The sequence below is a fragment of the Macrotis lagotis genome, chromosome 8, assembly GCF_037893015.1.
Source record: "Macrotis lagotis isolate mMagLag1 chromosome 8, bilby.v1.9.chrom.fasta, whole genome shotgun sequence".
NCBI lineage: Eukaryota > Metazoa > Chordata > Mammalia > Peramelemorphia > Peramelidae > Macrotis > Macrotis lagotis.
The window spans coordinates 29,926,269-29,940,057 of record NC_133665.1 but is presented as its reverse complement, the minus strand read 5'-3'; the positions used below and the strand labels follow the sequence as shown (position 1 = coordinate 29,940,057).

The 13,789-nt window shown below is 35.6% G+C and overlaps 2 protein-coding genes across 3 annotated transcripts in view; one reads left to right on the top strand and one right to left on the bottom strand.

Annotated features, from left to right (window-relative positions):
- LOC141495385 (solute carrier family 28 member 3-like) overlaps nt 1–13,789 on the bottom strand; it is a 118,310-nt gene that overhangs the window by 31,639 nt on the left and 72,882 nt on the right. For both annotated transcript variants that reach the window (XM_074196623.1, XM_074196624.1), the window contains 5 exons: nt 9,349–9,440; nt 5,947–6,136; nt 5,112–5,256; nt 214–327; nt 11–88 (listed from right to left, as the gene is read on the bottom strand). In XM_074196623.1, the coding sequence (XP_074052724.1) occupies nt 11–88; nt 214–327; nt 5,112–5,256; nt 5,947–6,136; nt 9,349–9,440 (619 nt within the window). The remainder of the gene's footprint in view (nt 1–10; nt 89–213; nt 328–5,111; nt 5,257–5,946; nt 6,137–9,348; nt 9,441–13,789) is intronic.
- On the top strand, nt 10,820–12,280 carry LOC141495386 (glutathione S-transferase-like). Its single transcript, XM_074196626.1, has one exon. It carries the CDS (start codon nt 10,870–10,872, stop codon nt 11,530–11,532), a length of 663 nt encoding a protein of 220 aa, XP_074052727.1. The 5' UTR covers nt 10,820–10,869; the 3' UTR covers nt 11,533–12,280.

Sequence of the window (13,789 nt, the reverse complement as noted above, 5' to 3'; positions counted from 1 at the left end):
TGATTCCTACCTTGAAAGCGAAGAAATGGTCTGTGTATTTTTCACCAAAGACAAACTTGGCTCCTATATCTGTATACTCCAAGAAAATCTAGATTAAAGATTCCAATAAAATTTACTTTACAAATCAAAATCATTGAAAAATATGCTTGTTGAATTTGGGGGGAAAGTTTTTAGGTCCCATGGTTGAGCATGACCTTCAATGACTGACTTTACCTGTACTTGTTTCCCCAACCAATTGAATGCCTCAAATCCAGGTGTAGTTCTCAGAATAAGAAGACCAAAAACAAACTGTAATGCAATTCCCCAAAATACAGGTCTCCAGAACACCTATGCATGAAAAAAAACCCAGAGATGTTGCTATTATTAAATTAGAAATGCTATAATAAAGGACTCAATACTAATTGGAGATTACATCTTTCATTTTCATACTGGCAAGGGGCTCACTTTCAGTGACTATATAACAAAAAGGGTAATTATCAAGAAATATGCAGAGTGGAATGACCCTAGCAGCCTGATCTGGGGAGCTCTCTATTATTAATCTAAACAAAAGGAGATCTTTTGAAAAAGATCTTATTAGCTCTTTCCCAAATAAAACTTTTAGTTTTGGGTGTACCAAGTTTCCCCAAGATTCAACACTGCAGTCTCAAGAAGTGATCAGTTTACCAAGACCATATCTAATTTTTGTTCTAATAGTTTGATACCAATTAGTGATTCCCATTCTTGGTTTTGTATTAAATGTGATTTTATAAAAAAATATGATTATTCTTGGGGCAGCTAGGTAGTGCTGTAGATAGCGAATAGGGACTGTTAGGAAATGCCTCTTTCTGAGTTCAAATGTGATCTTAGACTCTGTAGTCAGTGTGACCCTGGGCAAGTCACTTAACCTTGTTTGCTTCAGTTTCCTCAGCTTTAAAAATAAATAAGCTAGAGAAGGAAATGTCAAATCACTCAAAATTTTTGGCAAGAAAACCTCAAATGGGGTCAGACATGACTGAAAGAACAACTAAACAAGAACAAAAATGACTAAGAACCATCATGAAATTTGTCCTTCAAAAACCAAAATTTGTTTTAGTAATGTAGAATTAAAACTAAAAGGCTAATGTTTGGTACTTTTGAACTGGATCTGTGATTACATTGATTTAGGAAATTCCTGAGAAGAATTCCTCTACTAATGTATTTCAGCTATTCTGCTACTTAGTGTCCTGGCTTACTGAGAGTTTCTAAGACTTGTTTAGGGTCATACAATTAGCATGTATCAAAAGTGAGAATTAAAATTAAGTTATTCTGATTTTAGTGATAACTCTACATCCACTACAACACCTTCTCTTTCTACACCACAGATAAATATCATGAAAATCTGTGTCAATTCACTGAGAATAAACTTGATTTCCTGCTCATTCTTAATTGTCATATAAGAATGACCTTTTTTCTTGTCTTGAAAATGGAAAGGCAAAACATGACCAATGTATGGGGCATGTCTTTTTCTCTCACTGTGATATGGTGGTATATATGAGGGCAGATCACTTTGAGAACTGGAACAGAGAGGAACCAGATCAAAAAGGTGTAAACTTAACAGGAGAAAAGGCAAATGAATTCAAGGATGGGTATGGAAAGCTAGTAATAGAACATATGGAACACTAGATAATTAGAAATAATGAGAAACAGTTTACATCAGTGACTCATGACAAGTAGGTGACACTATATTCTTAATAGTAAAGGAAATGGTGGCTACATCTGAAGTACAAAAGCAATGGGAAATTTCCTTTCAATTTACTTGGTCACTTTGCCTTGAAGCACTCATGGTGAGGATAAGCAAAAAGATCATAAAGATAAATGCATTATGTGGCAACATGAAGGATTAAGTAGAGAAATCTTAAGAATTAAACCAAATTCTGAGTTATGTGGGATGGATCTATGGAAGAGAGACATGAAAGAAATAAATGCTGGGTGATAGAAATGTTGGAAAGCAGTAAATTATATCAAGAAATGAAAAAGAGCCTTTATAATTTGATTTTTCTTACTCAGAAGCTATATAACTATGTGCCAGACTATTTTCTTTAAAGAAGAGAATTAATATCAGAAAAATGAAACTGACTAAAGCTTAACAGATAAGAAATGATTGATCAAAAATGCAGGAGTCAAAAAAATGTGGGAGTCTATGAAATCAGATCAGAATAATTAGAGTAAGGATACAGATGAGGAGATACTGCACACAATTATAACAGCTCCCAAAGAGGGGAAGACATCAGAAAAAATCAGTGGCACAGTGGATAGAGCACAGTCCTGGAGTCAGGAGGACCTGAGTTAAAATTTGACCTCAGACACTTAATAATTGCCTAGCTATGTGACCTTGGGCAAGTCACTTAACCCCATTGCCTTAAATAAAAATAAAAAAAATATATAGATGGCATAATGACCAAAAAGTTAAACAATTACTTCTTCCTTTATATCTGATCTTGATAAGAATAATCTAAGCATAAATTGAGGAAATCCTTGAAAATAAGAAAAGGGAATAGGTGGTATTTTGTAGCTAATTTTCCACAGCAGAGCATTTTTCACAGTCACAGTTGAGGAAACATGTAGAGAATATTCTATAGTTGAGTCATTTGCTGATTATTTCCATGCCCCCCCACCACAAAAACTTTTTACCTCTATAGTAAAATGCCATCTTAAAGGTTCTTTTACAATATGATAACATTGGGGGCAGCAAAGTGGTGCAGTAGAGTGCCAGCCTTGGAATCAGGAGGACCTGAAGTTCAAATCAGACCTCAGACACTTAATAATTACTTAGCTATGTGATCTTGAGCAAATAATTTAACCCCATTGCTTTCCAAAAACAAAAACAAAACAAAAAATATGAGAATATGCAAGATTCAAGATTCTATTCATTGAACAAAGATAAATTTATTTAACAATCTTTTAATTATCAACCTCAAGGTAAGCAGAAAATAGGGAAATATATATACTCCTTATAAGGTAGTCTCCATTGTTAAGAAAAATGTTCTGTGAAAATCCCTAATTAAATGTATTATATAATTATAAGAATAAACAAGTTGTATGTACTAGAGATGCATATAGAATTCTCTTTATTATACTTCGGATATGGAAATGCTCATTTTACCTGATGTTCGTTAAGACCATGGAAAAAAGAAATACATCCTCTAGATGATTAAAATTGCCCAGATATTCCTGTATATATGAATGAGATTGTACTGATTGCATTGAGTTTCATAATAACACTGGATTCCTCACTGGTCACCATGAGCTTAACCATCTCTAAAAATTAAAGTAAATGAGGGGTGGCTAGGTAGTGCAGTGGATAAAGCACTGGCCCTGGAGTCAGGAGTACCTGGGTTCAAGTCTGGTCTCAGACACTTAATAATTACCTAGCTGTGTGGCCTTGGGCAAGCCACTTAACCCCATTTGCCTTGCAAAAAAACAAAAAAAATTAAAGTAAATGAGGAAAGCAAAGACAATGAAGAATGCCTAATGTCCAGATTATGACATGAAGTTAGAAGGGCAACCAGTTCATATTTTCATTACATGAATTGGATTGCATCTTGGGAACTGTACAATGTTTACAGGGATTCCAAGCTGCTCTCCTCTGCTGAAGTCTACTTCTTTAATAACAATATCTTCCATCTTAAGCCTTATGACTGTGAATCATGACCTTAGTAGAATTAGAATTGTGGTCCAAAAGGTGATAGGTGATACAAAGGAGACCCAAAAGGCAATGGAAAGATGCATGGTAGACACTATGCCATCAAAAATGAGTTACGTCAAAAGAGAAATAAGACATCAAGACAGTTATCACTAGAAATGTTTGGTTAGGTAGGAAAAGTGAGAGATAACAGATGGACAATCCAAGTGTCAATAAGTGAAAAAAGTTGAGAAATACTTAATAAAGAACAGTTGTAGTTTTGCTTATTTCATCTCAAATAGTGCCATCATTAAGACTTCATTGTGGCACCAATCAAATTCCATATAGCCCTCAAATTCTGTGGCAGAATTTTGCTTCCATTTGCCAATTTTCATAAGATTCTATATTTTGATCTGGAAGAGCATTTTATCCAATATCCTCATTTTTCAGAGGAGGAAACTGAGGCTTAGAAAGGTTTAGTAATTTGCTCAAGGTCACATAAGCAGTAAATAAAAGTATTGGAACTTGAATTTCTCAAGTCCAGTCCACTTTTATCCATTGTACTAAAATGTTTGAGAATAATGTAATTGATATTCAGTCTTGATGATTAATTCCTATTATACTATTAGCTATTAGGAGTTGATTAGCTCCAAAATATAGAACTAAGGAAATAGTACTGATTAGTATTTGAGACAGCATTTGTGATGGTCAAAAGTTACACTAAAAAGCTTTTGTTGCTTCTGGTTTGAAAATTCCTAGTGATTATGATTATGTGACAGTAAATGTTCTGGGGATCAACTCTTTTCTCTGTTAAAGCAATTCTCTCATTAATTCAAATATAGATTGAGAATGGTGTTTGTTGTCAAAAAAGCAGTATTAATAATCTTTAAAGAGATTCCCAATAACTGACATTCCTATGTCATCTATATGAATTAGGTAACACCAATATGTTATTTTTCTAGAATCAGGGAGCTGAAAAAGACCTCAAGAGGTCAGTTGTCCAGTTTTTATTTTTTAAGGATATTGTAGACAATTTTTTGGAGAAATGAAAAAGTAAAAATGTCAATCTATTCACATTTAGGCAATTATAGATTAAAAAAAAGTCAAGATCTATGATGCTGGAACATATGTTGGCTTGGGACTTTTGATCCAAATGTGATAGGTTCAATTTTGGAAGGAGATTGACTGACTCTTTGAGGAAAACAATTGAAACAGGATTTTTAGTTGACTACAGTTATATGATCAGGCCAAACAATAGAAAACATGTCTGTATTAAAAGGAGGGTTCTACTGTGGGAAAAGAGGAATGAAAGGAGAGTAATTAAGAAATGACAATAGTTTAAGAAAGAAAATAAATAAATAAAACATTAAAAAATGTACACAATGCATACTTTATATATAATATATAAAGGCAAGTGCTTAAAATATAGACAAGAGATTAAAATGAATACAAACATTTCCTTAGTACTTACCCTAGTGGGATATTTAGAAAATATTAACATCAGGAGAACATAGAATACAAGCCCAGCAAAAGATACCAGAGACTGGGTTCCCTGTTTGGCTGTATCAAAAATCAGCCAGCAAAGAACTCCTATAATTAGTAAGATCCACATCAGCCTGAGAGAAAGGGAAGAGGATTGTTGAGATAACTTGATGTGTTTTCAAATTACAGTTAAACTTTTGAAGAACTTTCCATTTTTGCCTCAGGGAATGACAAATTGATAACTTGTCCAAACTTTTAATTAATACTAACAGTATTAATATTCAGACAGGAGGAATTTGTGATAGACAAATACCATCTCTATAGGTGAGTTTCCATGAGCAAATCACTTAAAATTGAGAAATCTGAGACAGCTCCTTCCTTTAGCATATGCCCATTTCTTATACTGAGGAATTTAGAGATGCTCAAATACAAACTTTCCTAAGCGTGTCACCTATATGGAATGGATAACAGTAATATGGAATCAGGGAGCTGGAAAAACCTCAGAGATCAGCTGTTCAGTTTTTCCTCTCTAAGTAGCTCTGTGTAAAAGCTAATTAAAACAGATAGCATGCCAGGAAATGTGTAAAGCTCTCCAAATGATATGTTTTCCACAATTTCCCTTGTAATACTCTTCTACCATCTAGTCATCTTTTGAGTCTTGATCTGTCATTCCTTCACTGGAGGGAACTCCTAGCATAAATCCCTACTCCAATTATGTGGACTTGAAAAAACTTGAGCATGAATCTTGATTCAGACATTAATTACATGTGTAACTTCACACTAAAAATTCCAACCATGACAATAGAAATATATTCAATACTTACCACTTCAACCAGAACCAATGCTTGTTTAGGAATCTGTTACCAGGAGACAAGAAATCAGCAATCTGATCTTCATATCTGTCTATCAAGTAGTCCCAAATAACAAAGAATATAACAATAACAGTGAGGACAAAAAGTGGGAGGGCTCTATGAAAGTTCACCACACAAGCTGCAATCACTAGAGCCAAATAACCTGTTAAGGAAAGAAGTGAAGACATTATTCATTACATATACAGGGGAATAGGTAGCAACTACCAAGTCAAACCAATAATGAGGAGAGATTTAATCAAGGAAGAGCAGAGTCATAACTAGCATTTTTTCATACCTAAAGCAAGCAAGGTCCAGAAAGTTGATTGGCAAAAGTAATATGAACAGCACCCTCAAATCAATACTTTTTAAAAGACAAATTCTAGCTCTTCTATTTTGAAACCAAACCTAGGTGGGAAGAAGAAGAAAGGTAATGATGTCCTTTAACCAGGCTTCAATTTTATTTTTTCTTAGTTTGCCATTAAAAGGAATTTCTTCATCTGATTAAAAGAATGTCTCATGGAGACATAAACTAAAGAACCCCCCCCACTTTATTTCCCAATGGCTACATCCCCACCCCAACTTGCTTGATTCCACTAAACTCTATTTTTCCTGGGAAGCTTTCCCAATCCCCATACTTTGCACACTCTAACCAACAGAATCCTCCTTATGTCAATATTTATTTCCCCATAAATCAACAAAAAAGAAAAAAAAGACAAATTCAACTTTTGGGGGGGGGGAGCAAGGGGAACAGGTGTTTGGAAGTGGACAAAAATATAGGGATACATAAAAGTTACCAGGCAAATGTGAAGCTCTGACACTGTAGTTGGAAGGGAGAGGAACTCATATTAGTTCTTAGCTCATATGATAGTTTCCAATTTTAACTAATTTAGCACATTATTAACCTAGGTCTTTGATAACTATAAAATATCAGATATGCATATTTGATAACTATTTTGTGTGTGAAGCATGTTTTAAACATTTGTGGAAATGAGGAAACTATAATTTATTTTAATCATGTGATGGGGTGGAGAGGGAGGGTGAGCTTTCCTATGTCCTTTATAAAGCAACTAAAACCACAAAAAAAAATGATTCTTCTTCAAGACTTTTTTGTTTGATTGTTTATTCTAATGTTAGGCTTAGGAGTTGTAGTTTGCCATACTATCATATAAAATTATACAATATATAATTAAACCAGCGTGACTAAGAAAGCCATGGATAGGATAAAAATTGGACCTCCTAGTGGTTACTTAACATTAGAAAGTCAAATCTTCTACACTGGAAGCACTCAAAAATAGGAGGACCACTCACTTATTTGAAACATGAGTGTAAAATGGCATCTCTATGTTCCAGATTTGTTTCTATTTGTACCTTTAGGCCTTAGCCTAGTGACTAGCATCTGTTTTTTATTTGTTTTATAATCTTCACTCTTGTGACTAGAAATATTTGCCTTTTCCTGGATTTAAACTCATGAAGATGAATCTTCTTGGTTCCAAGCCTAGTGTTCTATTTACTTCACCACCTCCCTGCCCAGAATGTTAGAATTACTATCTAGCATTTTCTTTCACTGTCCATCCTTTAAATTCATTTTGTTGTCACTTCTCCTATTAGAGTTCATTGTTTTCTTCTCCCTTCTTAGGAATTAAATGAGATTAAATGACTTTCCCAGGGTCCATAGCTAATGAGTGTCTAAAACTTGTTGTGAACTCGGGTCTTTCTGATTCCTGAATGAGAAGGCAATGAACACAATCAGATGTCTTTTTAATGATTCAGGATGCTTATACTAATATCAATCATTTTATACATATATGCTTCCCTCTCCCAGCCCACTATTCCCCATATATCAAAGCTGTCTCAATTTTGGTTGCAAGTAGTCCAGAATAGATACTTCTCTAGTATCTTGATAGGTATCTGCCACTATGCTCTCCTCAGTCAGGGTGGGAGGGTGAGGAGGGAGTATATCAAACTAAAATTGTATCTTTCAGCTCTCTTATATATTATAATCTAGAGGATATAATTTTAAGGCTTAAACCAATCTCTTAATCATTATTCCTTAATGGGGGAATGGAGTATCCCAGGTTTTCATACCAGTTTCATGATGAACACACCCAGCAAATAGCAAAGAATCCCATTTAAGTTATTAGCAAAACAGAAATCCAATGCCAACATATACCAGATAATATAGAGTAAAAGAGCTTTCTCATTGGGAGTAAGGTAATTTAGCTCATCAGAAATAGCAAGAGAGAGGCGGAGAGAGCAAGAGTGAGAGCGAGAGTGAAAGAGAGAGAGAGAGAGAGAGCGAGAGAGAGAGAGAGAGAGAGAGAGAGAGAGAGAGAGAAGAGAGAGAGAGGTGGGAGAGAAAGGAGGGGGAGGAAGGGAGAGAAAGGGAGGGAGGGAGAGAGAGGGGAGATGGAGGGAGGGAGAGAAAGAGAGAGGAGGGGGAGGGGGAGAGGGGAGGGGGAGAAAGTTCCAGACTTCCCAAAAGGAAAGGGAATTCCCTGAGGTCTCTAATGTTGCAAGTTGGGCTAGGGACATAATAGAGACTGCCAACTCTTCTCAGGTTGACTTCTTCCCAGTCTTTTTCAGTCTTCAACAACCTGAAGTAGGGCTGAGATCCTCCATCTTCCCCTCAAAGCTAGAAACCAGAAAGACCCAAAGAAAATGAAGAGACCAGCTTTCCTCTCTCCTGATTTTTCCTTCTCTACTCACCATGCAGTTATGCATCAACCTCCATTATTGAAGACAGATTTCATTAGCTTTGGGCCTTGAGGAAGATAAACTACTGAGCTATTGAGTTATGTAAGGTTGTCTGCCCCTTCACTGAATGGCCCCAACGTGCTGGGCTTTTTCAATAATTACTATACACATTTATAAGCACACAGCTCCTGAAGGGAGAGATAGTTTAATTTTTGCCTTGAGATCACCACTGTCTAACAATTAGCTGGCATATAAATAGGAATTTAACAGAGTTATTTTTTTTAATAAAGGGCATAGCTTTACTTTAGAATGATGAGAAGATTACCCATCAGTTTTCTAAGAAATAAAGCAACATTACCACCCTCAAAACTATTGTTCCAGTACCTATGTCAGCAGACATGGTGGTTGGGTTAAGGAAATTTCAATAATCTCTCCTCAATCATTTTTATGTTGTGTTGCTTCATAAATTGGGCATTTCAAGAGGAACAACTTGTGTTTACTTTCTGTATGGTTGGCTTCTATGGCAAAGAACATCTTGACCACATTTTTTTTATGCTCTAAAGGATAGGATGAATTTTCCCTCTGGCCTAATCTTCCCTCTAACACATGCCACTTAGAAAACCAATCCATTGATTGAAACCTGAAAAAAAAAGATGCTTTTCTCCCTCACAGTTGAAGTACCTGTTAATAAAATGCCATAGAAGATGTATTGGATCACAGCCTTATGCTTTTTAAAGAAACCGCAAGTTGCATCATACTTCTTTTCTAGGTACCTGTGAAAATACAAAAAAAGAGATAATAGTAAAGAGTTTAGGTAGAAAGAAACAAATGTCTCTAACTCCACTCTTCTTTTTTAAGAGGTAGAAAGTATGACCATAGTGTTCAAAGTATCAATCGGTTATTTTTTCCTCTTCTTTTTCTTTTGTTTTCTATGGGATGACTTTCTGGGACAGAGAAATGAAGGATATGGTGACATGAAAGGCAAAATACATCAATAGGACATAGATTCTTTCTTTTGTTCTTTCTATCTAGAAATGAATGTCAGACAAGTAGAAGAAACAATTGTGTAGATTTAGAATAGAGTAGGGGGTTACTAATACAGAGCAAATATGTTGACTTTTTGCCAAATATTATCCAATTGAAATCTTCCAAAGCAGTACTGGTAAAATATCTGAATTATAGAGACTTGGTGAAGGCCAAGGTAGGGTGAGAAAGGAAGGGACTTTTTATTGATTGAGTATAATGAGCAATTTGAAAAATCGGAGTGTGAAATTGGTAGAATAATTCCCACCAACCCAAACCCAATGAATGAAGTTTGGGGACAAAACCTTTTTCCTTCAACCAACCGGGGAAAGAGAAAGTAATTGAAATCTGCAATAACTAGAAACACCATTTCATTTCTAATCAATGAAGTTACAAAGTTTTCAGCATATTCTGAGAGAAGTCAGTCACATTCTTAATAAAATAATTTCATTTAGTTTAATTTGTAGCCTCTATTTGTAACAAAGAATCAGGATTCTTTATCCTATTTGCAAACAAATCAAATCAAAGCAAAGTAAGAAAAAGACAATAAGCATTAAATGTCTGCTATGGTCCAGGCACTTTGCTAAGTATAGGAAAAGGCAAAAGACAGTCCTTGCCCTCAAAGAGCTCATGGTCCAATGCAGGGTGGTCCAAAAGGCAGGCAGGTTGTATGCTGCCCACAGGGTGGGCGGGAGGGCCTTGTCGGTTTAATGCTTTAGTAAACAAAGCCCAGCCACTGCAGAGCTCTCACTAAAATGGCAAATCAAAATATATTGTCTATTGTTTTAATAAGAACTTTTAAAAGTAAGGTTGGATATAGCTCTGAACTAATGCAGGAGACAATACACAAGAAACAATATTAAAAAGTTATCCATAAAGGATAAATTGGAAATAATCAACAGAAGGAAGACAGTGGAACTGAGATGGACTAAAAAGGAATTTCTATAGCTATGGGATTTTAGCTGAGATTTGAGGGAAGCTCAAAATAAAAGAAGAGCTCTCCAAATGTACAGACTGACAGGAAAAATGTAAACAATTGAACATAATATGTGGGCGTCTTTTCAAAAACTATATGGAGCCCCCACCCTGTGCGCCCAGCCATCTTTTCGCTCCCTTCTCCCGAGACTGCTCCTCCTGGACCACCCTCTGGGCCCTGCAGTGAAAATTTGAAACATCACAATGGCAAATAAACCTATTCTCCACTACGTTAATGGAAGGGGAAGAATGGAAACCATCCGATGGCTCTTGGCAGCAGCTGGAGTGGAGTTTGAAGAAAAATTTTTTGAAACAAAGGAACAATTACAAAAGTTACAAAAAACTGAACTATTCTTCCAACAAGTGCCAATGGTTGAAATCGATGGGATGAAGCTGGTTCAGACGAGAGCCATTCTCCACTATATTGCTGAGAAATACAATCTACTTGGAAAGGATCTGAAGGAGAGAGTGCTGACTATCATGTACTCAGAGGGAATAATGGATCTGATGGAGTTAATCATTATCTGTCCTTTCCTGAAAGGAGAAGAGCAAATAACAAGACTCACTGAAATCACTAACAAGGCCAAAAACAGATATTTCCCTGCTTTTGAAAAGGTTTTCAAGAGTCATGGACAAAACTTTCTTGTGAGTAACCAGCTGAGCATGGCAGATGTGCAACTGTTTGAAGTTATTTTAATGGTGGAAGAGAAAGTCCCTGATGCACTCTCTGGATTCCCCTCACTCCAGGCATTCAAAACTCGAATGAGTAATCTCCCAACAATTAAGAAATTCCTGGCCTCTGGCAGTAAGAGAAAGCCTATGCCAGATGCTAAGTATATGGAAGAAGTTATCAAGATCTTCTTTTGATTCTACAGCAAACAGCACCCAGAGAGAGAGAGAGAGAGAGAGAGAGAGAGAGAGAGAGAGAGAGAGAGAGAGAGAGAGAGATTCTGTTTGTGATTACTTTGTGATTCTAGGACCCTTAATGCTAAACTCCAATCATGCCAGTTCTGATAACCTGTAAGCCTTCTCTGGATATAGCTACTGCCCTAAATAATATTTCAAAGGAACCTAATAAACCCAGGATGGGGAGAGGGGACAAGGGAAAAGAGCATTTCATTCAAAAATCTCTTCTTTTCTCAGTAATCTATTATATTGACTCTAAGGGTCACAATTGAACACTTATCTAGCTGAGACCAATGATTTCTGGGCCTTAGGAGTTTCTTCACTTTAATTTGCTCTAAACCTTCTCAAGTTTTTCTGGTTCACTACCTAACTTCAGGGACACTACCGGTCCTAGTCTTAACCGTCCCATTTGTTTCCTTTACCTGAGGGAGACCACCATCAGCTATATGCCCCCTTCACCTTCCAGAGGTAACCTTGGGAGGGAGACCTTATCTAAACTGTTCTAGCACCATGCTGAATGAATGAATTTTGTACTATGCTTTTTGTGCAGAACATAACATTTGAAGTTGGATTGCTCTAATTGTTGGGGGCCTAATAAATGGCAAAATGTTAGTTAATGCTACTGATCTAAACCATGATCACCTGTAGTGAGACAACAAATGAAACACATATGCATCAAATAAAGGCTTTGTATACACAGAAAAAAAAACTATATGGAGAATAAAACTATATGTTGATATGAAACAGAATACTGAACTATTTAATTATGTTCTGATAAAACATTTGACAACTTTCTAATATAAAAGATGTTGATTCTAAATAATGTTTCTTTATGAAAAATCAATCTATTCTTATGTGCATATATATTATAAAAATTTAAAACCAGTTTACTTTCTTTTTTTTCCTTGAATTTTTTCAAGGCAAAATGTGACTTGCCCAAAGTCACACAACTAAGCATGTATTAAGTGTCTGAGGTAGTATTTGAACTCAGGTTCTCCTGACTCTAGGGTAGATGCTCTATAGCTGCCCCACCAATTTACTTTCATATTGAATAAAAAGCATGGCAAAACTTACTGAAAGTCCATAATGGTAGGAAGCATTATTTATAGTATAGAATGTAATTTGGAGGCACAAGGAAAAATATAGTTGTGATTGAGTGTCTGGTTCCCAATATTTTGTCCAGGAAAGTTTTTTTAAATTGCATATTTTGTTGTATAGTTAACATTTTGATCTTCTTGTCCAGGTGAACCTACTTATATAGTACCACTTTGGTAGAGAGCTCAGAGTTAGCCTTTTAAGTAAGAAAACTGGATTCAGGTTCAATTCCTATCCCAAGATCTATGTGATCTTGAGTAGAGAGCCATTATAATAAAATGAAAATTTTGATCACTAGCTCTAGAGTCAGAGCACCTAGATCTAAATGTACATTTCTGACATTTCTCCTTGGACCTCAGTTTCCTCATTTGTAAAATGAAACAGTTGGACTAAGTGGTCTTTCTAGTTCTAGTTCTATGATTCTTTGATTGATTGAAGTTGTTCTTCAAATCTCTACATTATTGATGGAAGGAGTTTTCACACCAGTAACTTCCAGAATCTTTCTCTGACTCCAATCCCCACTCTCACTTTCTCCAACTGAATAGAGCTCTGGACAAATTAGAAAACCTGAGTTCAAAAGTGCTCTCATATACTTATGTGACTCTCTGCACAAGTCACTTAACACCTGTTTGTCTCAGTTTCCTCATCTATAAAATAAGGTTAATAATAGTACTAATCTCTCCAGATTCTTGTGAAAACTAAGTGATGTTAGTATTTGTAAAGAACTTTGAAAATCTTACATACAAATGCTAATTAATATCAGTATTAGGACAATGTGAACAAGAAGTTAAAAGTTGGGGGATGAAGACAATTGTGAAATTTTATGAAACTAATTTATTTACAGGCTAATTGTTTTTAATCCCAAAGAATAAGGGAAAACTTTCAAATTCATCTCTGTTTTGTCCCTTGTGCACCTCATACATAATCTAATTGGAAACATGTAACCAATGTTTGGTTATCTATCAGAAATGATTCCGGCATCCGCTTGGTATGTTTTCCCATAAACATTAGCTGAAACATGAGTATTTCTTTGCCACTCAGGGGGCTTTCTCAGCCTCTAGAGTCTTACAGTGTTTCAAGGAATCTTAAGGTAAATGAAATTGGAAAGGAAGCTCAAGTTTCT